The 25,351-nt window shown below is 39.2% G+C and overlaps 2 protein-coding genes across 6 annotated transcripts in view; both read left to right on the forward strand.

Annotated features, from left to right (window-relative positions):
- LOC116574510 (ral guanine nucleotide dissociation stimulator-like) overlaps positions 1–25,351 on the forward strand; it is a 492,075-nt gene that overhangs the window by 186,077 nt on the left and 280,647 nt on the right. The window lies entirely within an intron of this gene.
- Positions 1–25,351, forward strand: part of LOC116574516 (ubiquitin carboxyl-terminal hydrolase 12) — a 102,728-nt gene that overhangs the window by 51,820 nt on the left and 25,557 nt on the right. For 2 of the 4 annotated variants that reach the window (XM_032315297.1, XM_032315296.1), the window contains exons 2-5: positions 130–204; positions 2,995–3,075; positions 15,022–15,235; positions 23,552–23,781. In XM_032315297.1, the coding sequence (XP_032171188.1) occupies positions 202–204; positions 2,995–3,075; positions 15,022–15,235; positions 23,552–23,781 (528 nt within the window). In that variant the 5' untranslated portion in view covers positions 130–201. The remainder of the gene's footprint in view (positions 1–129; positions 205–2,994; positions 3,076–15,021; positions 15,236–23,551; positions 23,782–25,351) is intronic. The other 2 variants (XM_032315295.1, XM_032315298.1) reach the window with 2 other exon arrangements.

Consider the following 25,351-nt stretch of genomic DNA (forward strand, 5'->3'; position numbering starts at 1 on the left):
TCTCCCCAGCTATACCAAACTCTGGTGTTGAAAACCAGTCATCAGAAATCCAATTACTTCGTCTCCTCTTTGCATTTGTAGTTAGCATTCAGCTAGAGGTAGAAATATGTACTCTGATTGTTTCTGCAGAGAAGATCTTGAGTTCATGCCGAAAGACTATCCTGCACAGTCACAGAATCTGCATTATACAGCATCATTATCATGGTAAGGTATATGTTACTATGCTGTCCTTTAATTTAGAACTGTCGTAAAGTAAATTCCATTCTCTCTTTGAACTTTCCATTTGGATCTGCTCCCCCTATTCAATCTGTCGCTCTGATCTTTCTCTTCTGAACTGTGTTGTTTGGCATGTATTATTGGTTGGCTTCGCCCTCCATGGAGTTTTGTGCTGTTATAGTAAATGTTCTCAGAAATGTTGGTAAAAGTGATTGGTAATGGTAGAATGTTGAGTTGGAAATTACCTAGTATTAATTTTCTAAACAGGGTTAGCTGTGAAAACCTTAATTTGGGTAAAGGATTACTTGAGCACCCAACAGATAAACTGGGGGCTGGGGTTTTTGAAAATCAGTGAGGAGATGGACCCTTTTATTTTGCAAATGAAGCTTCATAAATCCAGAAAGGTTCAATGGCTATGGTGTATGGCTGTTCCCATTTTATCACACTTAGCCTCCTCTTCCCAGATCTCTGATTGGATTGTGGTTTTGCTTTATTGTCAGCCTCTGGAGACTACAGTGACTGTACCTCTGAGCCACTTGGTGGAATTGGCCAGAGTGAGGAAATCCATTTTTTTAATAATACCTTATTATTATTATTATTATTATTTTTAAAGCTATCTCAGTTTTCCTCTGACTTGTTTTCTTCTCTGTTGCATGGAGCAGATATTTATTAACATTACTGGCTAAGGAGAGTAGCTTTCTGTACCCACCTTGAATTTGAAGGGAAGGCAAAGAAGGGAACCAATATTTATGGGACGCTGCTGGATGCTTTTATAGAGGTTTAAATTCCTTTCCTTGTAGCTATCCTCTGAAGTAGTTGGTGACATTTTCCTTTTGTAGTTAAGGAAACCGAGGTGCAGAGAAGCTAATAACTTGATCCATAGTGAGACTTACTTTGAGGATGCAGGACAGCTGGAGGATTTTCTAAGCAGGCATGAAAATCTGTGATGGAGGGGCGGGAATAAGTGGATCTTCTGGCATGGTTAGAATACACGGTCTGCGGTGTGTGATTGGCATTACATTGGAGGGACAATGTTCATGTGTTACTGTGTTCATCCTAAGGGCCAGAAATGCTTTCCTGAGTTACATGTACTGGCATTTTACTGTTCCACATAAAAAGATGTAATAAGATTGTATTTTCGGTAATAGAACCTTTCTTCTTTTTCCCCCTTCCCCTGCCTTCTCCCCTGCCCTTCTGTTTTGTGGGGAAGGGGTTATACTTATTTGAATAAACTAGTATTAGTTCTTAGAGTAGGTGGTAAACATCTGGGCTGACGGATATTTTTCAACATATTTGAGGAAATTTTATGACCTGATAACTTGTGCTGGCGGGGATGGGGAGAGGGGCTTCCAACATTCGCACCAAGACAGATTTGTTCAGTAGATCTTGTAGCTGCTGAAATATTTGAATTTGATGTTGTTCTGGAACAGTGGATGGCCAGATTAGAAATAAATGGTATCTGTAAACTAGCGATTATATGAAGGTTTTGCAGAAAGCCTAAAATAAGTCCTAAATTAAAAAAAAAATAAAAGCACTGTCGTGTTTATATACAAGTGCTGGAAGGCAGGAAGATGTTAAAGGAAATGTCTTGTTTTGTAGAATTTGACCACCAGTCCACCAGGTCTGTTTAATCAGTACTTGCAATCAGGAAGTTGAGGATGTGTCGTCTAACAGAGGTTGGGCTTCCCAAGTCCAGGAGCGGAGCTCAGTCAGGAAACAACAGGGATGGGCTTCTGGGCACAGAGGTAGCGTTAGCCTCGAGTCAGCGCCTCAGAGGAGGCATAGCGTGTATGTTGTCTTGTGTGTGACTTTGCCAAGTGGTGTTCGGGTATTTTGTGAGTCATACCGTATCAGTTTTATGTAGGTGGTGGTATGTTTTCTTGGGAGTTTTCAAGTAACCGTATCTAGAGTTGGGTTTTCAGTATTGCTGTCGATTCCCTTCCGGCTATGTTTGGAGTCCGTTCAGTGGCATGTGCCACCACACAGGGACACCCTGCCCCCGACCTCCCCCCGCTTTTTTTCAGGGACCCCAGTGCACAGAGTTGAGTCAGTCATATTCCTGAGACTGTGACACTCAATTGTTGTCTGGGCGCAGGGCCCTTTTTTTTGTTGCATTTCATTTTATTTTTTCCCTTTTTAATCCCTCACCCTCAATGCCATGTTCCAGTTCTCTTTCAGCACCTACTCAAGTATGTTTCATGTATGTTCTTCAGCCCATTTGCCATCTGCTATTTTTTATACATGTGTTAGTCTCATTTTTTTCTTTAACGATATCTTTTTGAGAAATGGTTATGCTTTTGTATGTAAATCTAGTTCCATGATTCTGACTCTGCTGCGTAGTAGGATGGTTGGCAGTTGCACAGTCATCAGTGCCATTTCACACAACGTTCTTGTCGTTTGGGATCCGTGGGGGGATTTTCAGGTATATCGCTCCAAATAATCGTTAGGTTATTGCATATCTGCATGTTTGGTTTTCAGCTCTCCTGTTAGAGCACATGGTACAGCAGGGTCTTTAATGCATTACCCAGAAAATAGTAACACATTACAAATAGAATTTCTTGATCCATGCTTTGGTTTCCTGAGGAAGTTCTTGCGAACTAGTTTTTAGTCATATTATTAAAATCCTTTACTCTTCACTATCATCCTTTATTTTCCAGTAATGTTAGGGAGTCAAAGGGAACATCGTTTTTAAAGGATTTCTCTGTAATGCCTGTATAACTGTGAAAACTTAATACTACAGATACTAAGATCTCTGCTTTTGTTTTTGTTTTTTTAAAGGGCGCCAATGCCTCGGCATTAGAGAAAGAGATTGGTCCAGAACAGTTTCCAGTCAATGAGCACTATTTTGGATTAGTCAATGTAAGTACCCGTTGATACTTAGTCTTCACCAGTACCTTTGGAAATAGTTTTTAAAATAATGCATGCATCTCATCATTTATTAAAGGAAAATTGTTTATTTGCCTCACTAGGCTTAAGGCCAAGAAACTTGATTTGAAATTCCCTTTTTAATGAAAGGGAAACAAAGTTGCCCAAGGTCATAAGAGTTTTAAAATGGTTTTTTAATTTTTCCTATTTTGTGTCAGAATTTTTCATAACTTAAATTTTGTATGGCTTACACCAAATGATCTCTTGATTCTTTGAGAATCCTTTAAATGCCTAAATATAAGTGGTCCAAATGTACAGGTATAATAAACTTTTGTAAATGCCTCCCTGTGTCTGTAAAGTATTTGTCAACTTCTGGCAGTGTTTAACTAGTATAGATCTACAAGGGCAAAATACAAGTAAAGGGTACATTCCCCAGGCTTGTGGAGGTAATTCTAGTAATTATGCATTATTAAAACTTTGGAAGAACTTTCTTTTAGAATTTTTAACTCTTTTCTGAATCATCAGCACACACCACAAATCTGTGTTGTAGGGTACTATTAGGTGGGTCCATGGTGAGTGTTCAACACTCTAGAGAGAGAGAGTAATTCGGGTGACAGAGAAAGTTCCATTGAACACACCTGTGTGTTACTAAACACTAGTATGTAATTGTGATGTATGAGGTGGATTTCTTGTGTGATTTGAAGCAAGCAGTTTAAGTGGTGTGGGTGTTTCCTTTTTCTTTGGGAGTCCTCTTGTGGGTGTGAAGCTTGTGACAGAATCAGCAGTCCTCACTGCACAGTGCCCCTCTCCTCAGAGGAGGCTGGCCATTTTCCCTGGAATCTACCCCTGTATTCTAGATCAAGTGCCTATGCTGCTTTTAGAAAGAGTCCATTGGGGCGCCTGGGTCATTAAGCCTCTGCCTTTGGCTCAGGTTGTGATCTCAGTGTCCTGGGATCGAGCCCCGAATCGGGCACCCTGCTTGGCAGGAAGCCTGTTTCTCCTTCTCCCACTCTCCCTGCTTATGTTCCCTTTTTCACTCTCTCTCTCTCAAATAAGTAAATCTTTAAAAACAAAAACAAAACAGTTCATTGACTTCCTGTACAGTAGGTAAGAAACTTAGCCCTCTTCCAGCACCATCCCTGCCCATTCTCTGGTATGGAATTCACCACTGCTTTATTTTTCCACATCCTTAATTTTCATTTATTCATTTTCATTAAATTTCATCCTTAATTTTCATTTATTCCAAGTCTTCAGCAGCGCTAAGAAATGCAAAAAGACTTCCTCAGTACCAGTTTGCACTGCATCAGCCCCAGAATGTTAACATCCCTCTGGAGCCCTGTCATCCTGCCATGTGGCCTCTGTGTCCTTTTACCGTTACCCCGGACATCCCTTCGCTTCTCTCCTTCCCTGGATCCCCTCTTCTGCTTGGGGTTTTCCCTGCTTTGTGGAACGTGTTCTGTAGTAGCTTCTTTAGGGAGTGTGCACAGGAGGTGACTTTGAGATCTTGTGTATTTAAGAATGTTTTGGTTATTGTCAAAACTAGATGGAGATCCTAAGTTACAACCTTCCTTTAGAATTGTAAGGGGGTTACTCTGTGGACTTCTGGCTTCCGTTGACATCGGCAGGACTGATGCCCTTCTGATTCTTCATCTCTTCTGTGTGTGGCTTTTGCCCCTTAGAAAGATGTTTTGGGAGGCTTTCCTTTCAGAATGTGAATGGATAGCCAGTGTTCTGAAATTTCATGATGCGTCTTCCTGTCTCCTGCTGTTGTTGTGGACATTTAGACCCCTAGGCCCCATGATGCGGTCCTTCGTGTCTCCTGCTGTTGTTGGCTGTTTATCAACCCATTTAGACATATTTCATTTTCCTCAGTTCTAGAAAATTTCTGATACCAGTATTTGGATAATTGCTTCCAATCAGTGTAATCTCTTTGTTCTTTTTTCATATAGTCTTAGTTGCATATTGAAATGCAGATTGATTCTCTGTTTTCCCTCCTTTTTCTTCCATTTTTTGATCATCTGATATTCTGCATTTTGGACTATTGCCCTTTTTGGTCCAGTTCATTGCACTTTTTATTTCGTAGAGTGTTACCTTAAATTTTTTTATGTTGTTTTATGGAGGCAATATTCTGTTGTTTTTCCCAAGATGTTATTTATAATTTTTGTCGGTGAGGTTTTCTTAGGCTTACTGGATTGTTTTGAGGTCCTCTCTCTCCCCCTCACTGTTTTAAACTCTGTCTTTTCTAATAGAATCTTTCCTTAAATTTCATTCATACATACAAGTGAGATTCTGAAAAACTGATTGGGACTTGGTGTACTATGGGTAGAGCTTGTCTGCTGTGGTTTCCTCTAGTGTGACCCTTGGCAGGCAAGTGTTAGAAATGGCTGCATCCCCCCACCTCCCATTCCAATGGCTGGAGCATTTCCTCTGGGACTCTTACTTGGTGCTGAGGGACTTTCAGTTTCTGTCAGAGGTAGCTTAGTTCAGGGTTTTGTTGAGCCCTCTGTTTTCTGTTTGGTGCCTCACTGCTGTCCTCTGCTGTCCTCAAGGGCTTTTGAACCGGATTCTTCTGTGCAGCTTCTGTGGAGACTAAACCTGCAGTTGAAAGAAATGTTTAGTGTCATCTAGGGGTCTAAATGGTCCTTTTAAAAGACTTCTGACCAGACCGTGTTTTTAAGGGAAGCTCGACCCCTCCCCCTTTTTCTTGGCCTTTTGAGTTTTTGCTTAGTATCTTCTTTTACTATCATATTATTGGGGTTTTGTGGGGAAGGTGGGGAGTTGACTATTTAATTTCCCTGGTTTAACACGATCTCGACCTCTTCTAACGTCTTAAGCATCTGTGCTTAAGAGCAGAAGTGTCTGGTGATTGGAAGCCTGGTGTACATTCTGGCAATCCTGGCAAGGGCAGCACCCTAGCTGCTCCACTCCCATGAACTCCTTCCCTACGGCTCCCACCCGATTCGGTTCACGTTCTTACGTTGATGTGTGTCTAGAATTGTGTCTCAGAAGAACCCATTTTCTTCATCAGAGGAATGTTTTATATATTGAAGGCTGTTTTACCTTTAATCCTCTCCAGTTTAAATATTTCAGTCTCTCCGTTTTGTGTCTGACTGTAACTTTTTCTGTAGATAGACTCAACAACTAAAACAACATCCTTGAGAAAATTTATTATAAAATGAGTTCTGAAATTAGTCTATTTTTTAGTTATGCTGTTTTTTCTCTGGTATATTGCTTTGTGTCAGCTGTGGAAAAAAAAAAAGAAAAGGATTTCTAAGAAGGTTTTATTTTTATTATTATTCTCCATGGATCAATCAATCCAAATTAAAAGGGTGGTATTTGTGCTTCTCCCTGAAACTGACTAACTGATACTGAGTAACATCCAAGAGAAGCAGGAGGGAGTGGAGTTAGTAAGAGATCTTTAGAGGAAGCTTTGTCTTCTATCCCTCCCAGAGACTCATCTAATGGGTAGAAATGTAGTTTCTGATCTCTGTGCCTAGTTAATATGAAAAATTGGGATCTCTGAGGTAGCCAGCGCTCCAACTATGAAAGATTGATGAACACCTGAATTATATTGAGAAATTAATTGGTGGTCAGAGTAGATGCAGCAGAACTAGTATAGTGTTTAACTCTGTGATTTAAACTTTCAGGCTATCTTGAGACTGTCTTCTATACTGTTAACTTTATTCTATAGGTCCTGTTTTGCAGCTCTTAAAATATCATCACTCTTTCTCCCCCCCCCCCCAACCCCCGTGCCTTCTTCCTTTTAAAAAAATTTTTGGAGTTAATCACACTATAGGAGTCCCTTAAAAATGAAGGGTGGAGCTTTGTGGGGGGAGGGTAGGAGAGGGTAGCTTATTTAATTCAGAGGTAACATTGTGACTTTTTTTTTCCCTCTCTGTACCTGTCTACAAGGTAGTTAGTGTTGAAACAACACTGGAATGTAACTGCTTTAAGAACTCTGGTTTATCTTTTCCAACAATTGAATTTTGTTAAAATGAGGCACACATGTATTTTCTTTCTTCTATCAGTATGTTCTTAGCTAAGTATGCATTTTCAAGATTCATTTTAATTTTTTCTAACAAAAAGCTTACACCGAGAAGGGTTTCTATCAGAACTGCCTGTTTGGAGCCTTTTTGTGACTGGTGAGTGGCACAGTCATTCACTACCACTTGCCTTTGGGAAATAGTACATGTATTTGGGCACTTAGAAAATCAGACTTTTTTTTTTTTTTTAATGGACAGACGAAAAATAACCGCAGTTTAATTAACTGGTAGAAAATTCAGCATAGGGGTTACTTTCCATATTGTTACTATAACCTATTTTCCATTACTTTCAGTTGCAGTTATCTTTTTTTGGAAGAATATTTTCACAGAGGATCACTTTGATGGCAGTTCTTTCTTAATATTCTGATGTCTGTCACTGTACTTTATGTAATACATTGAGTGGGGATTTCCTGTTGGTTTAATTCTTGTGAATGCTTTAATATTTCTGATGTTATTAGAAAGCAGGAGGAATACTACTGTGGTGTGGGGGTTCAGAAACTATCTTGAGTAGGCAGGGTAGCCTTTTGAAAGCTTTCTGTTGCAGCGGAATATCCTGCTTAAATGTCACCTTTATAGGGTCAGCTAACTTCTTTGAAAATGAATTGTTTTGATCCAATGAACCAGATTGCCTTTTTCCCCTTGTATCTTTTAGCTAGTGAGTACTTCTTTTTGTATGTAGATAGAAAAGGGGTGATTTCAGTTAGCAGTATCTCTTTTCTACTTTTGTACAGTCTACCTTTTTAAATAGTCTTTTCTCATTGTTTTATGATATGGTTCTGTATTAATTTTCTAATACAGTAGGAGCCAACAGACATGTCGCCTCAGCAAATCTATTTGTGAGGTTATAGTGGAAGGTGCTTTTCCCTAAGATCTTTGTTACGAAATAACAGTTGGATTCCTAGACCATCTTAGAAAAGGCTTTTTATTTTATTTTTTTATTTTATTTTTTTTTAAAGATTTTATTTATTTATTTGACAGAGAGAAATCACAAGTAGATGGAGAGGCAGGCAGAGAGAGAGAGAGGGAAGCAGGCTCTCTGCCGAGCAGAGAGCCCGATGCGGGACCCGATCCCAGGACCCTGAGATCATGACCTGAGCCGAAGGCAGCGGCTTAAACCACTGAGGCACCCAGGCGCCCCTAGAAAAGGCTTTTTAGACCTGAATCGCTAGTGGTCATTGATGCGAATTCTTGGTCCAGGGGACAGGAGCATTGTGAAGAACAGCGACAAATAAAAATGAAACTTTCTTTCCATTTGCGGGTTATAAAATGTCATCCTCAAGAATAAAGTTGATTAAGCAAATGTCTTGGTTCTGTTTTTGTTTGAATTGATTGATTGTCATTTTGTTTCTCTCCACCCGATGGCCATAAGCTACTTGAGGGTTAGATTATCAGAGATCCCAGAGAATGTTTACATTAGATCCGAGAGAACAGCTGTGTCCCAAGTCCTCTGCTGAGATTGGATCAAGTGTCCAGCCCCGTGGCAGGGTCTGTGAAAGGGTGTGTGATTGACAACCTTGCAGAATTTATGTAGAGAAGTTATTTTCTGTAAGAAAGGGTGGGACAGCGCAGTTAAGGGGTATGTGGTGAGGAATGTATTTCCACTAGCACATGGAAGGACACTTTTAGATCTGGTCCACTTGACTGTGGTGAGACTGGTGAGTAGGGGCATGTTGGGTACAGTGTTCCAAAACAGGGCCACCTAAACAAACTGTAGTAGGGGAAGAGGGTCTTTCCTTAGAAGGGGATATTCATATCCTTAGAAGAGGATAGGCATCATCATCACTAGCCTCCAGCACGGGGGACAGTGGAGCATTTAAACATTTTAAAACTTTTTTTTTTTAGGCGATACTGTTAAGATAGTGGTGGTAAACACCAGTAGTCTCCAAATGATATACCTAAGATGAACGATTGGGCTGTGGAAAGGGATACAGAATCACTAATGTTTATTTTTATCTAAAAATGAGAGCGAAGCCTTACTAATTCTTGTTTTTAAAGATTCTTTTATTCATTTTATAGAGAGTGTGCACACCCAACCGGGGCTGGAGATAGCTGGGTGGGGGGTGGCAGAGGGAGAGGGACTTCCCGCTGAGTGTGGAGCCCGCGGAGGGTGGAGTCCGGAGGGTGGCGTCGGATGTGGACCTCCATCCAGGGACTCTTGAGATCATGACTTGAACTGAAATCAATATAGTCAGATGCTCAATTGACTGAGCCACCCAGGGGCCCCAGCCTTATTAATTCTTACTAAATGTTTGATACTAGTATCCACACTCTATCCATGTGTGAAGTGGTCCTATGTCACTTCAGGTTCCATAGCACCAAAGAGTTGACAGTGTAACTGTCTCTTATTCATTTATGTTTTTATAAACTAGTACAATTTCAAGGTAGATTTAGAGATGATACGATTTAATTTCTGTTAATCTAATTTTTCAAAATGGTCAAATGACTTAAAAAGATAGTTTCAAAAATAACAGTGCCGTGATGAAGGCCAGGGAACTGTTGTTAGTGCTGCAGGCGGATTATTAGTTTAGTTCTTTTCAAGATTTTAGAAGGTGGGCCCTGTGTTACAAACCCCGTTTACAGCCGAGGACGCGGATAAGCGGAGTGGCGTGGCAGTTTCCAGAGGTCAGAGAGCAGAAGCACACTTGGACCTAGACAGTTTGCTTTCAGAGCCTGTTCGCTTCGATGCTGAGCGGTGCTGCTTTCAAGGCCCATGATCACTGCAGTGAATTCAAACAAATTTGGTAGATAGGATGGAGAATTTAATTTCGAAAATACAGTAAGGCCGTAAAGGAAACTTTCCCCCTTAGACCTGTCTATGCATCTGTGTATCTATCTTTGATTGCCATTAAAGCCACATACAGAAATAACTGAACATAAACTCAGACCTGCAATCGAATATTAAAATCTGTAGCCCACAGTTTATCACAAGGTGTACTTTGTTTCATTGCTGTCACTTAAATATTAATAATTTTTAGTGAAAACAAAATTAATGTAAATAAGAAAAATTTTACATATTTACTTTGTCTCAGTCACATTTGTTACACAGTTGACTGTTGAACGACACAGGTTTGAGCTGTCTAGGTCCATCTATGTGCAGTTTGCTTCTTTTTTTTGGTACACAGTATAGTATTGTATTTTCTTTTATGATTTTCTTGATAGCATTTTCTTTTCTCTAGCTTACTTTATTATATATAATACACATAACATAAAAAATGTGTGTTAATTAATTATTATAGGTGAGGCTTCTGGTAAGCGGTAGTCTGTTATTAGTGAAGTTTTTGGGAAGTTGAAAGTTACACACAGACTTTTGGCTATGTGAGGGGTTAGCACCCTTAACTCCTGCACTGTTGAACGGCTGACTGTATGTAATGTATATTTTTATGTATATAAATTTACATTTTATGAAAGTGTATTTTCATGTGTGTTCAAGATAATCTTAGTGATGGGGCTATGATAAAGATTTGTGGAGGGGGCATTTATCTTAAAACTAGGAACAAAAGGCAGTAGAGGATGTCATTGTGTTCAGTAAGCAACTGAAAAAATTAATGCTCAGACCTTGAGGAGAGTGGAGGCTTTTAAAAATTTGCTTCCCTTTATTTTGAACCTGGTTATACCTTTGATCGTCAAAACAAGCTGAGAAGACATAGGGTAGGTTTCAACACTTAAAGCAATGTCTTTTTTGGAAATCGAGCATTCAGAAACAGGAGTGTGGGGGAAATCATCGCAGACAATCTTTTGCATGAAAGCTACACACTAGAGAGATTCATTTTTAGGTTTGAAGAACTTGGAGGAAAGTTACTGTCAGGGAAGCTGAAGACAAATTTTCAGAGTTATGAATAAGATCGAAAGTTACTGCTTGTTCTGGAGAAATTGTAGTAGTTTCAAGCTTTGATTTTTCTTTAATGGGTTTGATGAAGATCAGTGCAAGACCATAAAAGAAGACTCCAGAGAACTGATTATAATGTTACTCATTGCCTTATGTTCAGAAGATGAGCAGGAGTCTACCTCCCAGCATTCTGTACAAAAGAATAGACTCCCTCTGGTTCCTTAGCTTATCATTCCATTTGCTTCTTTTTTTATAATTTGGTCAACCTTTATTACAAATTTTTCCAATATACTGTGAGACGCTGTCTTTTGCTTTTACCTGCTCTCTGGAAGTCATTCGAATCCCTGTTGCTTATTTTTTAACAGAAGTGTCCATCTATGGAGAGTGACTCTTCTCTCCAATGGCAGAAGCATAGTTTGTTAGTCATTAGCTTCATTAGACTGTGATACAAATACTAGTATTTTTCAGACTAATTAATACTGAATAATCGGTAAATTAATCTCAGTAAAATTGTAGATTCTACTGCAGGTGTACTTAGTCCCTGGATAGGCTTTATTAAAGTATATCCAGAGTTACATTTATCAGTAGTACCAATGCATCATCTCCTTTTCATCTGCTTCTTTTAGCATTTACCGAGAAAGCCTTTAAAGCACTTGTTTTTATGGAAACCACTTCTTGGCTCTGACCACCAATAGGAATGTAAAAATCATATATTCTCACTGGGCCTCATGTTCTATTCTTTTTTTGTCGTATTGTTTAACTCATTTCTCTGTTCCTTAAATATCTTGTAAATTGGTTGATAGGTCTAGACATGTGATTGAAATTTAGTAGTTTAAAAAAATGTAGTACTTTTGTTTTTTAAGACAGGAATTCTACCTAAGAGTTGCTACATATTTCTGCAAGAGACAAAGGTTTGGCTGTTCATTTTTAATGATGTTGTAGTGCACTGGGGCTTCAGATAGTTTTTCAAGTTCCCATCAGCCATTAACGCTTTTGGTATCCATTGATAATTATTTCCTACTCCATTATTTGTAGTCATTTCTTCTGAATTTCTTAGCTGGATTTATTCTATAAGCTGGAACTTCTTCATCAACTCTTTAGTTCCCTTTGAACTATTGTTCTTACAAGAAAGACAAGATAAGGGGCAGCTGGGTGGCTCAGTTGGTTAAGGAGCTGCCTTCGGCTCAGGTCGTGATTCTGGAGTCCCAGGATCTAGTCTCCCATCGGGCTCCCCACTCAGTGGGGAGTCTGCTTCTCCCTCTGACCCTCCCCCTTCTCATGCTCTCTTTCTCAAAGAAATAAGTAAAATCTTAAAAAAAAAGACAAGATAAGGGGCACCTGGGTGGCTCAGTCAATTAAGCATTCAACTCTAGATTTTGGCTCAGGTCACGATCTCAGCATCCTGTGATCAAGCCCCTTGCCTGGCTCCATGCTGGGTGTGGAGCCTGCTTGGGATTCTCTCTCTCCCTCTGCCCCTACTCTACCCCTGTGCTCATGTGCTAGCTCTCGGGTCCGGGGGAAGGGAGGGAACAAGATAAAACTTTGATGTTCTCCTTTTATATATGAGTGTACAGCATCCATGGAGTCTAATGAAAGGTTTTATAAAATATCATTATTAATTCATAAGTATTTATATGATTAATGTGCTTTTTATCAATTGCAGTATTTCTTTTTAATGAAATTTGGCTCTTGAATCTGTACAAAATATATTCCAGGCTGATCTACATTTGTATATTTCCTGTCCCAGACCTAGTGTAGCCATATCTGTAAGACATCCTAGTTCCTTTTTTGTGGGAAAAAGGTTTTTAAAGACTACAATCTGTGTGCCAGGGAAACTTGTTGCTGCTAGGCCTTTCAGTGGATAGAAGTTGAAAACACACACACACACAAACACGAGTTTATACTAATACTTTAAATTCCAATTTAAGGGGTGTTTGGGTGGCTTAGTGGGTTTAAGCCTCTGCCTTTGGCTCAGGTCATGATCTCAGGGTCCTGGGATCAAGCCCTGCATTGGACTCTCTGCTCAGTGGGGAGCCTGCTTCCCCCTCCCCTTCTGCCTGCCTCTCTGTCTACTTGTGATCTCTGTCAAATAAATAAAATAAAATCTTAAAAAAAGAAATTATTAAAATTAAGATTTCTTCTTTTTATTCTTAGACTATTTCAATACGCATGGATAATAAAAATTCCATGTTTTAAAGTTGCTCGAACTAATTTTTTGTGTAGTTCTCCCACGGACTGGATAAACATTTAGGTTTCACTGATCTCTGTTTCCTTTCAGCTTTAGGAATTTCTTTTTTTCTTCCAAGATATTTTTGATTTAATTTAGTTAAAAAATGATCGGTGCAAAGTAAATATTTTTAAAAAGGTACTTTGATTCCTCTCTACTCTTTCCTCTTTCTCTATAACCATTTTAGTTTTTAATTTATCTTTCCTGGTTTTTAAATATAAGTAAATGTACATGTCAAACAAATGTGTTTGACATTACCCTTTAAAAAAAAAAATACTTATTTTTAGAGAGAATGTGTGTGTGCAAGTTGGGGTTGGGTAGGTCAGTGGGAGAGACAATCTCCAGCAGATTCTCCGCTGGGCACAGAACCTGAATTGGGGCTCGATCCCACAGCCTGATACCATGATGAGATCAGCTCCTGAGCAGAAACCAAGAGTCTGGTGCTTAACCGTCAGAGCCACCCAGGCACCTTGACACTGCCCCTTAAAACAGTCTCCTCTGCCTAGGCTTTTTAGGTTAGTGAGGACGTGACCTCACTGCATGGTAGTGCTGTGAGAAGTGTCCTCTTCCCTCTTCTTACACTTTCAAAGTCTCCCCACGTCCTCATCAATCAACTTACGGGTGTTTTATCAGCTCGCGTTGGGAACCAGTGTCTGTTAGTGGGAAGGGAAAAGGAAGACAATGAATGTTGATCAAATTGTGTGTCATTGTCTCATAAGGTAGGATTATTTTCCCCCATTATTAAAGAGGAGGACGTTAAAGTTCAGTAGGCTGTAGTTACACATGGCTGGTAAGAAGTTGGTTCATGTGGAGGATTCAATGCACCTGAAGTCTGTTTGTAATATATCAAGAGTGATGTGCAGGTATCTCAGCATTTCAGTGGTGGTTGTGCTAGCATACTGAAAAGTTGTTGGTGTTGTTTTTAAGATTTTTATTTATTCATTTACTTGAGAGAAAACACAGTGTGGGGGGATGGATGGTAGGAGCAGAGGGAGAAACAGACTCCCAGCTTGGCAGGGAGCCTAATGTGGGGCTTGATCCCAGGACCCCAGGATCATGTCCTGAGCAGAAGGCAGACACTTAACCAACTGAGCCACCCAGGTGCCCTTGAAAATTTTTAATCTAACATTTCAGAGGATCTCATTTTATTTTGCTTTTTATTATTAATATTGTTTAGATTTTAATTTATTCATTGGAGAGAGAGCAAACATGAGTGGTGGGTGGCAGGGGAGAGTTGCGGGGAGGGTCAGGAGGAGAGGAGGGAGCACATTCCCCACTGAGCAGGGAAGCCTGATGCAGGGCTCAGTGCTAGAACCCTGGGATCATGAACTGAGCTGGAGGCAGACGCTTACCAACTGAGCCACCCAGGGACCCCTTGTTTTTATTTTTTGATGGCACTGAAGAATCTGATAGAAAACCTCACTTTTATGTTTTTTCAAAAGAATTTTTGAGAGTTATATTTTAAAATGTATAATATATGAAATGCTTAATATCTACAATGTAACAATGGGAATTGAAAAAAGAATTATAAAGAAGTCTTATCCTTTTAAGTACTCTTACTGTTTAAACTGTATAGTTTTTTAAATTAGTTTTCATGAAGGCCAAATTTATTGCATATATTTTCCTTCTGTTTTAACCTGAAACCAATGCCTGGAGCATCCGTTTAATGTTTAAATGGCAGATTAGCAGTCAGAATAATTATTTCTACTCTTAGATACCTTTTAATTTATGAGGACTATAAATTCCCTTTCTTCTCTCTGTTTTCTTAACTATACATGGAAATTCGTTCTCTTGAAAATGTGTTGCTCCATATTTAACAAGATTTTTTTTTTTTCCTATTCTAGTTTGGGAATACCTGCTACTGTAATTCAGTTCTTCAAGCACTTTATTTTTGTCGTCCATTTCGGGAAAAAGTTCTAGCATACAAGAGCCAACCTAGGAAGAAGGAGAACCTTCTTACCTGCCTAGCAGACCTCTTCCATAGCATAGCCACTCAGAAGAAGAAGGTTGGGGTGATTCCTCCTAAGAAGTTCATAACAAGATTACGGAAGGAAAATGGTAATTCTTCTACTTCTGAATGTATTCTTACGTACCAGAAAGGGTAAATAATAGCACACCACAGTTCAGCAGGCACTGACTGAGCATCTTCTAAGACTGAAAGTATGTTAGCCATGGAAATACCAAAGCTGAGGTTCTTGTCTTGAAGGAAGTGCTAGTTCAGTGAGGGAGGTAATCACACAGTAATTAATATGAGGTATGATTAATGTTGGAAGTATGTTCTACGAAGATTACATTCTGTATGCCTGGAAATGAGAAATGATAAATTTTTTATTTTATTTTTATTTTTATTTTTATTTTTATTTATTTTTTCCTGCTTGGCTCTTCTATGGAGAATAAAGTTGGGTGTTCCTCCCATTATCTGTTGTTTTTGTATTTTCATGTCTCTTTCATGTCTGTTTCTTGTCTCTTTCACGTCTGTTAACCCATTGGATCTTTACACTACCCTGATTTAGAGAGCATGTGATCTCTCCCACTTTAGCCCTGCAAAGAATAGAGGCTAAAAAGCTTTCCAGAAACTTTTTGGCTTAGGATAGGTGTAGGTGGTTTTAACTCCACTCACCCCCTTTTTAAAATAGTTACTGGTTAAGACTGTCTTCTCTTTTCTCTCTTCAATGTTTTTCTTTTAGATTTGTCCCACATGTTTCTGACATCTAAGTCTCATACTCTGTTTGCTGTGTTATGTTACCTCAGAAAATTGAAGTAGGATTTATTTATTTATTTTTTAAAAAATTTGCATCAGTTTTTTTATTTTTGTTTTTTAAGATTTTATGTATTTATTTGACAGTCAGAGATCACAAGTAGGGAGGAGAGGCAGTCAGAGAGAGGAGGAAACAGGCTCCCTCCCAAGCAGAGAGCCTAATGCGGGGCTCAATCCCAGAACCCTGGGATCACGACCTGAGCCGAAGGTAGAGGCTTTAACCCACTGAGCCACCCAGGCGCCCCTCAAGCAGGATTTAAATCACATGTAGAATTCTGGGTTTTGTTTCATGTAGCCAGTTTAATCATTCTGGAAATAAAATTGAGTGGTATTTTTAGTTTGATTTATTATCAAAACATGCCCACAGAAATAAGATTTGAGACGTCTATAAGATTGGTTACCCAACACACCATTGAATAATGCTGTCCTTAACTGCATGGACACTGTTCATTATCCCATGAACTGAGATAAGCCTGGGTCATATCCAGTGTCCTGAAACGTAAGAAGACACTGAGATAACATGGCAATAGGCTATTATTCTTGAATCTGATTCACCTGTTAAAAGACTTTGTTCATTTCCTCTGTAAACAGATACAAAGCAGTTGATCATTCTTTCACAAAAACAAATCTTTTTGTGTTTTCCCTATGAAAGCCAAACATTTCCTTAAGTTAGAAATCTGTGTAGTATCTTCTGTTTTTAAGAACACCAAATACAGCTCAGTTAGAGTTTGGTTGAGTGATTCAAGCCCCTTAAGTCATTTTGTCTGTATTGGTATGAAACTTCAGGGATTTTGTCTTGGTAGAAAATTGATGTACATAGTACTTGAACATGCCATCTTTCTCGGTGATTTTGTTAGTATTTTAGAAATGGTCAGCATCAGAAACATGAAACACAGAATACACAGTATTTTCTTTTTCAGTGAATAGTGCATTTTTCTTGACCTTATTATTATTATTTTTTTAAGTTTGATTTATTTGAGGGCAGCGAGGGGCAGAGAAAGAGAGAGAATTTCAAGTAGAATTCCTGCTGAGTGTGGAGCTGGGCGCTGGGCTCAGAAGCAGAGCTTGGTCTCTCGACCCTGAGATCACGACCTGAGCCAAAATCAAGGGTTGGATGCTTAACCAGCTGAGCCACCCAGGCGCCCCTTGAACCTATTATTTTATTTTATTTTTTTTTAAGATTTTATTTATTTATTTGACAGAGATCACAAGTAGGCAGAGACGCAGGCAGAGAGAGAGGAGGAAGCAGGCTCCCCACTGAGCAGAGAGCCTGGTGCAGGGCTTGATCCCAGGACCCTGGCATCATAACCTGATCCCGAAGGCAGAGGCTTTAACCCACTGAGCCACTGAGGTCCCCCGACCCTATTCTTTAATCTATTATATGTGCTCTTAGTTTGGGCTGCTGTAACAAAAGTACCATAGCCTGGGGTTTCTTGCAGTTCTGGAGGCTGAGACATTCCGGATTAACATGCCGGCAGCTTCAGCATCTGCTGCGGGCTGTCTTCCTGGTTTACACATGGCTGCCTTCTCGCCGTGCCCCGCATGGTGAAGAGAGAGAAGCAAACTTGCTCATGTCTCTTCCTAAAAGGACACTAATCCCAGTCTTAAAAACCTAAAGGTCCTACCAAGGCCTTCCTCACTTCCAAAGAGCGGCACATTGGGGGTTAGGGTTCCAACAGGGGACTTTGGGGGGACGTACATGCCTATGGTCCTGAAGTGAGCAGTGGCTTTTTAAATTTACAGTAAGTCATGCTGCTCACAGAGCTCAAGTTACTGTGTTTTGAAAGTTGCGTCTCTGTGGCTTTATACGTTTGCTTGTCAAAGCTGGAATGTTTTTGCAGTGTTTATTATTTTTTTAATAATTCAGTATTTTCTGAAAATTTTTTAAATGTTTAGGCAGAGTACATTTTACAGTAGACTTCTTTTGTTTGATGAAATTGATTCCAGAGTGAATATTCCAAACTTATGCTCTCATAGTTTTGTTTCATTTTTCTATACCTCAGAAACAGTATTTAATGGAAAAGCATGTTTATTATTTGATGTTGCTGGCATTTGTATGAAGTACAGTTTTGCCTTTTGATTTTTTTCCTGGTAATTTTGTAGAGGAGAGCATACAAGTTAAAGAGCATTTAATGGACTATCCATTGCTTAACTCTCCTTCTGACCTTATGTTTGCTGGGGTTTTTTGTTTGTTTGTTTGTGTTTAAATCTCTGGCAGAAATGGATATTGTCCATTTCAGAATTTCCACTAACTTTCACTGTTGGATTGTTGTTCTTAAACCAGTTTTCTTCCATGGTATGCTGTAAATAAACACGTCATGTTTTGTACTTGCAGTCGATAGTAGCTTCATATTGTGTTAACCGCTGATAGTTTATATAGCTAATCATTTCAATATTACTTGGGAAGAAACTGTTTTAATTTCAGTAATGAATTTTTGCTTTCAAAATTTTAATTCATGTTCCCTAATCATAGCTTATAAGAACTGTAGCATAGAACTTTTACAGTGTGATAAGACTTGCTCCATAAATATGTTCTCCCTAATGATGGGAAACTAGCTGAAAGTTTGAATTGATTAACTATTATATATGTAGCTTCTGTTGACGGCCAGAAACTAGTGGAGAGGACCAATAGTCATGTAATTTAATGTGTTATCTCCATGAAAAAAAAAACAAAGTGGAAAGGGAGTTGATCAGTTATGTTAGTTCAGAGAGTTGAAGTGAGAAGCCATTGGAAAATCCGAGGCAAACTCGTTCCAAGTGGATGGAATCGAAATTGCAGTTGCCCTGAGTGCTTGAAGGATGACAAGAATATTCATGTGGCTGGAGTGGAGTAAGAGCAAAAAGGCAAGGGCCTAGAACTTGGGTTTTAATTTGAAAGCCATGGAGAGCCGTTAGGGTTGCTGAGCAGGTGGGTGATGTGTTTCGATCTGGCTGCTGGGTGGTGTGGTAGCATGAGCGGGCATGGGCCGCGTGAGTACAGCCCAGGAAGCCAGCCAGGAGGCTGTTGCACTAACCTAGGTAAGAAGTAAAGCCCTCCGTTCTACACTGCTAACTTCCCATAGCCACTCTACCATTCTAGAAGACTCAAAACACAGACGGATGAGCTACTTGTGTGCTAGCTAGCAGTGACTTGGCTTGGGATCACTTCTGGGGGGCTTGAAAGTCCCATCAGCTGGCATGTGTAGCTGTGTGCTCTGACTCACTGGGTCTTAACAGCACAGGTAGTTCATGCTATTGTTTGGGCCCAGATTTCTTCCCATGTTGTCGTAGCTGTTTCCGCCCCTGTTGTTCATTTGGTAGTTTATTCATTTGGTAGTTCGTTCGTTCATTCATTCATACAACGCCAAGCACATCTAAATATGTGGCAGGCATTGTCCTGGGTGCTGGAGATACAGCAGTGAATGAGACAGAAAAGATCCTTATTCTCAAGAAACCCGTATATGCTTAGCGATGCTTCAGGTGATGCAGAGAGATACTAATATAAATATGTAAGAACATATATTTAAGGATTGGTCTTCCTTAAGTGAGGAAATTATTACAAATAACACCTGTTAAATAGATGTGAGTGAATAATTCCCATGTTCATTTTAATCCTGTTTCTCCAAAAGATCGTAAAAGATTTTTATATTAATGAAAGCTAACTATTTCTGAATTATGAAGAACACATAACATTTTTACACATTGATTTAGTCCCCCCCCCTTTTTTTTTCATTAATGATGCAGCTATTTGGGACTTTAATAATTTATACCTTTCATATTCATTTATTTAATAATGAATTGTCCCATTAGACTGTCAGTTCCATCATGAGGGGAAGCCATTTGTTTTTGCTCACCATTGTATTCCCAGCATGTAATCTAGTTCCTGGCACGTAGTAGGTGCTTACTAAATATTTGATGAGTGAGTGAGTGAATGAGTGAATTTGTTTAATTTGCCAAAGCAACTTTGAAGCCCACCTTTCCCATCATGCTACTTAGCAGAAAAGAAAGCAAACCATAAGGAAACCAACATTTCAGAAATTAAGTGTAATACAGTTTACGGGTCTTGTCTGTGGCCATTTAGTTGATGTTGTTTTGCTGTTTATGTGGTTCTGGTTGAAGTTTTTAAATCTGTATTGACTACTCAGGCATAGCGAGAGTCTGGCACATTTACCATAATGTGTTTATAAAAAAATGGACTGCAAATTATTTTAAATATTTCAACAAAATGCTTTAAGAGTATTTTCTAGTTTGCTCTATATTTCATTTCCAGAGTGTTCAAGTCATTTGAGGTATGTCTGTGAATGTGAAGTCCTTTGTTCTGTGTTAAAAGAACAACATTTAAAAAAAGTTGTTTCAAGTTTTAAAAAAACAAAAGTATTTGCACATTTTTGCTTTATAAATTATTTTGAGAGACATGCATAGATGCTAAAATAAATTCTAACAGGAAAAAAAATGAGACTTCTTATTGTTTATTGTTTTTCTTAACCAGAAGTTTTAAAATTTATATCTTTTCAGTTATTTTCTATTTTTATAGTTTATTTTAAATATTCATGGCAAAAATACATTCATTAAAACTTTGGTTAGGGGGTGCCTGGGTGGCTCAGTGGGTTAAAGCCTCTGCCTTCGGCTCAGGTCATGATCCCAGGGTCCTGGGATCGAGCCCCGCATCGGTCTCTCTGCTCCTCAGGGAGCCTGCTTCCTCCTCTCTGTCTGCCTGCCTCTCTTCCTAGTTGTGATCTCTGTCATATAAATAAATAAAATATTAAAAAAAAACAAAAACAAAACTTTGGTTAGAAAAAACCTGATTTTGGGACGCCTGGGTGGCTCAGTTGGTTAAGCAGCTGCCTTCGGCTCAGGTCATGATCCCAGCGTCCTGGGATCGAATCCCGCATCGGGCTCCTTGCTCGGCAGGGAGCCTGCTTCTCCCTCTGCCTCTGCCTGCCATTCTGTCTGCCTGTGCTTGCTCTCGCCCTCTCTCTCTCTGATAATCAGGTTTTTTCTTTTTTTTTTTTTTTCTTTTAAGATTTTATTTAAAAGAAAAAAAAAAAAAAAGAAAAAACCTGATTTCGTGTGAAAGAGACTACTTTAGACTGTGGCATTGAGCCAGCATATAGAGAGCCAGCAATAGACTAAATTGTTCATATCTCACTTTACCTAGGCCCTTAGAGTTTTTATAAAATATTTTTATGGTGCTCTCCCATTATCCTTCCTTTTAGATTCCTCGCTGACTTTTCCAATTTGTTCGTATTTTCCTTGAACACTAATCAACTCTAGCCTATTTCCTTCTTAGCAGACATGGGTGGTTCTTTTGTGACCTGGTGATAGATGAATAAGTGAGAGATAAAAGGGGACTTTTAAGGGTGTCCTGTACACTTCTAGAAGCTTCCCAGACACTCAAAGTGTCAGGGTTGGTGAAGGAGTCGGGATGGACAAAGAGGCCACGAATCAGGCCTTTAGGAGGTGAGGGGAAGTTGACAGATGACCACAGAAAGAAGGAGGTTCAGGGTAGTTTGGCCAGACCTTAACAGCTTTTTTGACTGAGGGTGAGTTTTTCACATGCAAAGCGAAGTGTAATGATTTAGAAGTGGCTACAAGGAGCTCAAAAATGCCAGAGGCTGAAAAGATGGGGAGTTTAGAGCAGAACGTTGTTTCTGGAGGGAACAGCAGAAAGGGTTGAGAAAGAAGAAAATCCCAAGGATGAGGAGGGAAATAAGGAACAATAAACGACTCAGAGTAATAGAGGATGGGAGAGTGGGGTTGGGAGGTAGACTGGTATTTTCAGGGATGAGGCATCATTGCACTGAGAGGCAAAGTGAAAGGTGATTGACTTCAGTTACCGCAGCCTTGCCTAGACCCGTCCAGCGGTGGAACCATCTAAGGGTTCTGACCATGACTTGGTTTGTCTCAGGAAGATAGAGTAGACAGCTGGGAGGTTTTGCAGTGAGCTGTGTCAGTGTCGGGAGTGACACACAGACTTCTGCCGGCAACAGGGGATGGGGAATGGTGTCACAGTCTCTTGGATCTGTCCCTCATGGGCAAAAACCACTGGACACACAATACCAAATTATCATCAGTTAAATGATAACGCCACATAGGCTAATGCAGTATCTCTCAGGACTCAAGGCTTTTATTGTTCTTAAACATAAAGGGCTTGTTCGAGGCTGATCAAATCCCTCAGGACAAGTTTACAGAAGAGAAGTGGGAGTGGCTCTTACTGCATTAGTATTATTGAGTTTGACTTGAACTCCAAGAAGGAGGTTTAATAAATTGCCTGTGACATACATGTAATGAAAGGTCAAACCATCCTAGGAATCCAGACAGTCTTGCTCGAGCAGCTGCACCTTACATCTGAGGCTCCTTACAGGTCTTTTTGACACCAAGAGTGAAATGAGTCTTTATTTGTTTTGACTGTACCTCCCAAATCCACATTTTCACTAGTTCCCATTCTGTTTGTACAGTAACTTTGCAAGAGAAGATGGTATTCCGTTTTCCAGACCAGAAAATCAAGGCCTTTTTGATTACCATAAGATTGAACATTTTCTCACATTTTTTAACTTTTTGAATTCTGTTTCTATAAATTGTTGATTTCCACACTTGGTATTTCCTTTTGTATAAGCTCTTAATGTGTTGAAGCTGTTAATAGTTTTTATGTTTTGTTTTTTTTAAAAAAACCTTTTCAGTGATTTCTAATGCACAGAAACTTAATTTTATGCAGTCATAACTGTAGCTCTTCTAATATGTAATTTTTTGTTCTTTTTATCTTAGACTTTGCGTAAGTATTGTTCCTTATTTGTTGTCTTTTATTTTAAAAATGTCAGCTGAGATATCTTTGGAATTTATTAAATGTGCCTTGAGTATCTAAAGGTAAAATATTGCTGGCCAGGTCTTCTCAGTGTGTGTGAATGCTGAGCAGCAGGTGCCAGTTGTGGGGCAGGGCCTCCCTGAGCAGGCTGCTTTGTATGCAGCTGGGCTGCTTGGGGACTGCCTGCTTTGTGTCCTGGGCCTGCCACTTCCTGGCGGCATGACTTTCCCTCTCTGATCCCGTTCTCTCATTTGGAAGATGACAATAACATAGTCACAGAGTTGTTAAAAAGATCACCTGCAACACTGCCTGTGAAGTCCTTACCTTTCAGTTTCAGTGGTGTGATGTCCAGTGCTGGGTATAAAGCAGTTCATGTTAGTGACTGGTTTTCGGTGATATTTTTTCATTTGTATAGTTACAGGGAACATTTCACAGAGTTACAAAATCTCACTTTTAGAGATTATCTGGATTGAATAGATCATTTGTGATACCGATGTTTCCTATACCTGACTGCAGATCAGAGTCCCCTGGAGGAACTTTGGAAAGTTCCAGGTTCCAGGCCTCACCTCTGACTGAATCCCTAGGATGCATGGCCCACAATTCTCGTGGATCACTTAATATTGTTGCTTTAAAAAGAAGATCCTCATTTGTCTTAACTGTATTTTCTCCAAGTTTAGTCATATGATTTTGTGAAAGATAATCTGTTTCTTGTACATGACTGACAATACCAGACGTTTGTATTTAGTTCTGATAGAATATTGGATATTTGTTTTACATCTAGGTTTAATCAGGTTATTAATTTTGAAGTAATTCTCTAATATATTTTTATTTTTAGAACTATTTGACAACTACATGCAGCAAGATGCCCATGAATTCTTAAATTACCTGCTAAATACAATTGCTGATATTTTACAAGAAGAAAGAAAGCAGGAGAAACAAAATGGCCGTTTACCTAACGGTAATATTGACAATGAGAACAACAACAGCACACCAGACCCAACGTGGGTTCACGAGATTTTTCAGGGCACACTGACAAATGAAACCAGATGTCTTACTTGTGAAACTGTGAGTATGTCATAAAATTTTGTATAGAGCAGATTTAATTCATTTTTATTAAAACTTCCTAGAGATGGAGTGTGAGAGATGAACATGACGGTGGTAATTTCTTAGGTGTAGCATAAATGAATGATCGAAGCTGTACTTGCTCTCGTACTCGGTATGCTCTGTAGTAATGCTGCTTATAAACAGTGAGTACCTGAGCTGACCGAAAAATACTTACTGCGGTTTGGACTGTAGTTCACCCTTGAACAACAGGGGCTTGAACTGCATGGGTCCACTTATTTGTAGATTTTTTTTTTTTTTTTTGTATACGTATAGTACTGTAAATGTGAGGTTTTTAAAAATAATTTTCTTAACGACACTTTCTGTAGCTAACTTTATTATAAATACATACTATTTGTACATACACAAAGTGTGTGTTAATCAAGTTTTATGTTATCAGTAAGGCTTCTGGTCAACCGAAGGCTCTTATAGTTAGCTTTTTGGAGACTCAGATGATTTTCAACAGTGGCAGCGTGGGTAGGAAGTTTCGGTACCTGTCACCCCCCCTGCGTTGCTCAGGGATCAACTGTATTTGTTTTTATTTCCGTGTAACAGGCCATAGAGTCATGTTCTAGAAATTGTACATCTGTGTCTTACTTAAGTCCATAAGAAACTTACAGGTCAGGGAGGTACATTAATTTGTTTTCCCTTTTCCTGAAGTTGTGTTTATTGCTGATTGTTGGAATAAAAACTAAAGCATACTGTGTACACTCAAGCAGGGGAAAGTATCCACTGCTGGATACTTTGTAAAGCGGAGCAGTAGGGAAGAAGCCTGAAAATGGATTTTATGTGGGGTCAGATAGCCCAGTCCTTTCGTAGTATCATTACCTTCTTAAGACATTTACATTTTTAAGCAATAAGTCCTTTTAAAAAAAAAAATCTAACATTTCTCATAATGAGTTTATCTGATGTTTCCTTCTAACTGAGACGCAGGTATGCATTCTTGGCTGGAGTGATTCAGTTAACATGTCTTTCTCAGAGTCTCACGTGTGGGCACACAATATCCGTCTGCCTCTCGTTGGTAAAATTTTGATCTCTCATTCAAGGTGTTGTTCACTTTCTCTGGTTGATAATGTCTTGTTTTTATGCCTTGGTAAAGGCAGTCTGTGGGGAGACACAAATATCTTGTTCATCAGAATCTCCCGCAACATTTAGCACCCTCAGGTCCAGTCCTACTGTGATGGTTCTACGACTAGTCTTTAATAGCACAGAAGAGTAGCATCATCCATTGGAAAAGAGAATTCACAAGCAAGAAAAATAAGACAGATGTTTTATGGATGTTTGGAAGAATAGCATGGTTACTTGTTTGTCTAAATCAGATAAACATACCTAGTATGTTGAGTGAGGCTAATAGGAAATTGTATTTTTTAATTAATGGACTTCAGAAAAATTGAGTAGAAAGTACAGAAAGTTCCCAACTCTCTCTCTCTCCTTTCTTCCACTTTCCCTTTGATTCATGTCTGGTATTAATGAGGTACATTTGTTGCAGTTGATGGACCAATAATGATACATTATTATTATTATTATTTTAAGA

The sequence above is a fragment of the Mustela erminea genome, chromosome 15, assembly GCF_009829155.1.
Source record: "Mustela erminea isolate mMusErm1 chromosome 15, mMusErm1.Pri, whole genome shotgun sequence".
NCBI lineage: Eukaryota > Metazoa > Chordata > Mammalia > Carnivora > Mustelidae > Mustela > Mustela erminea.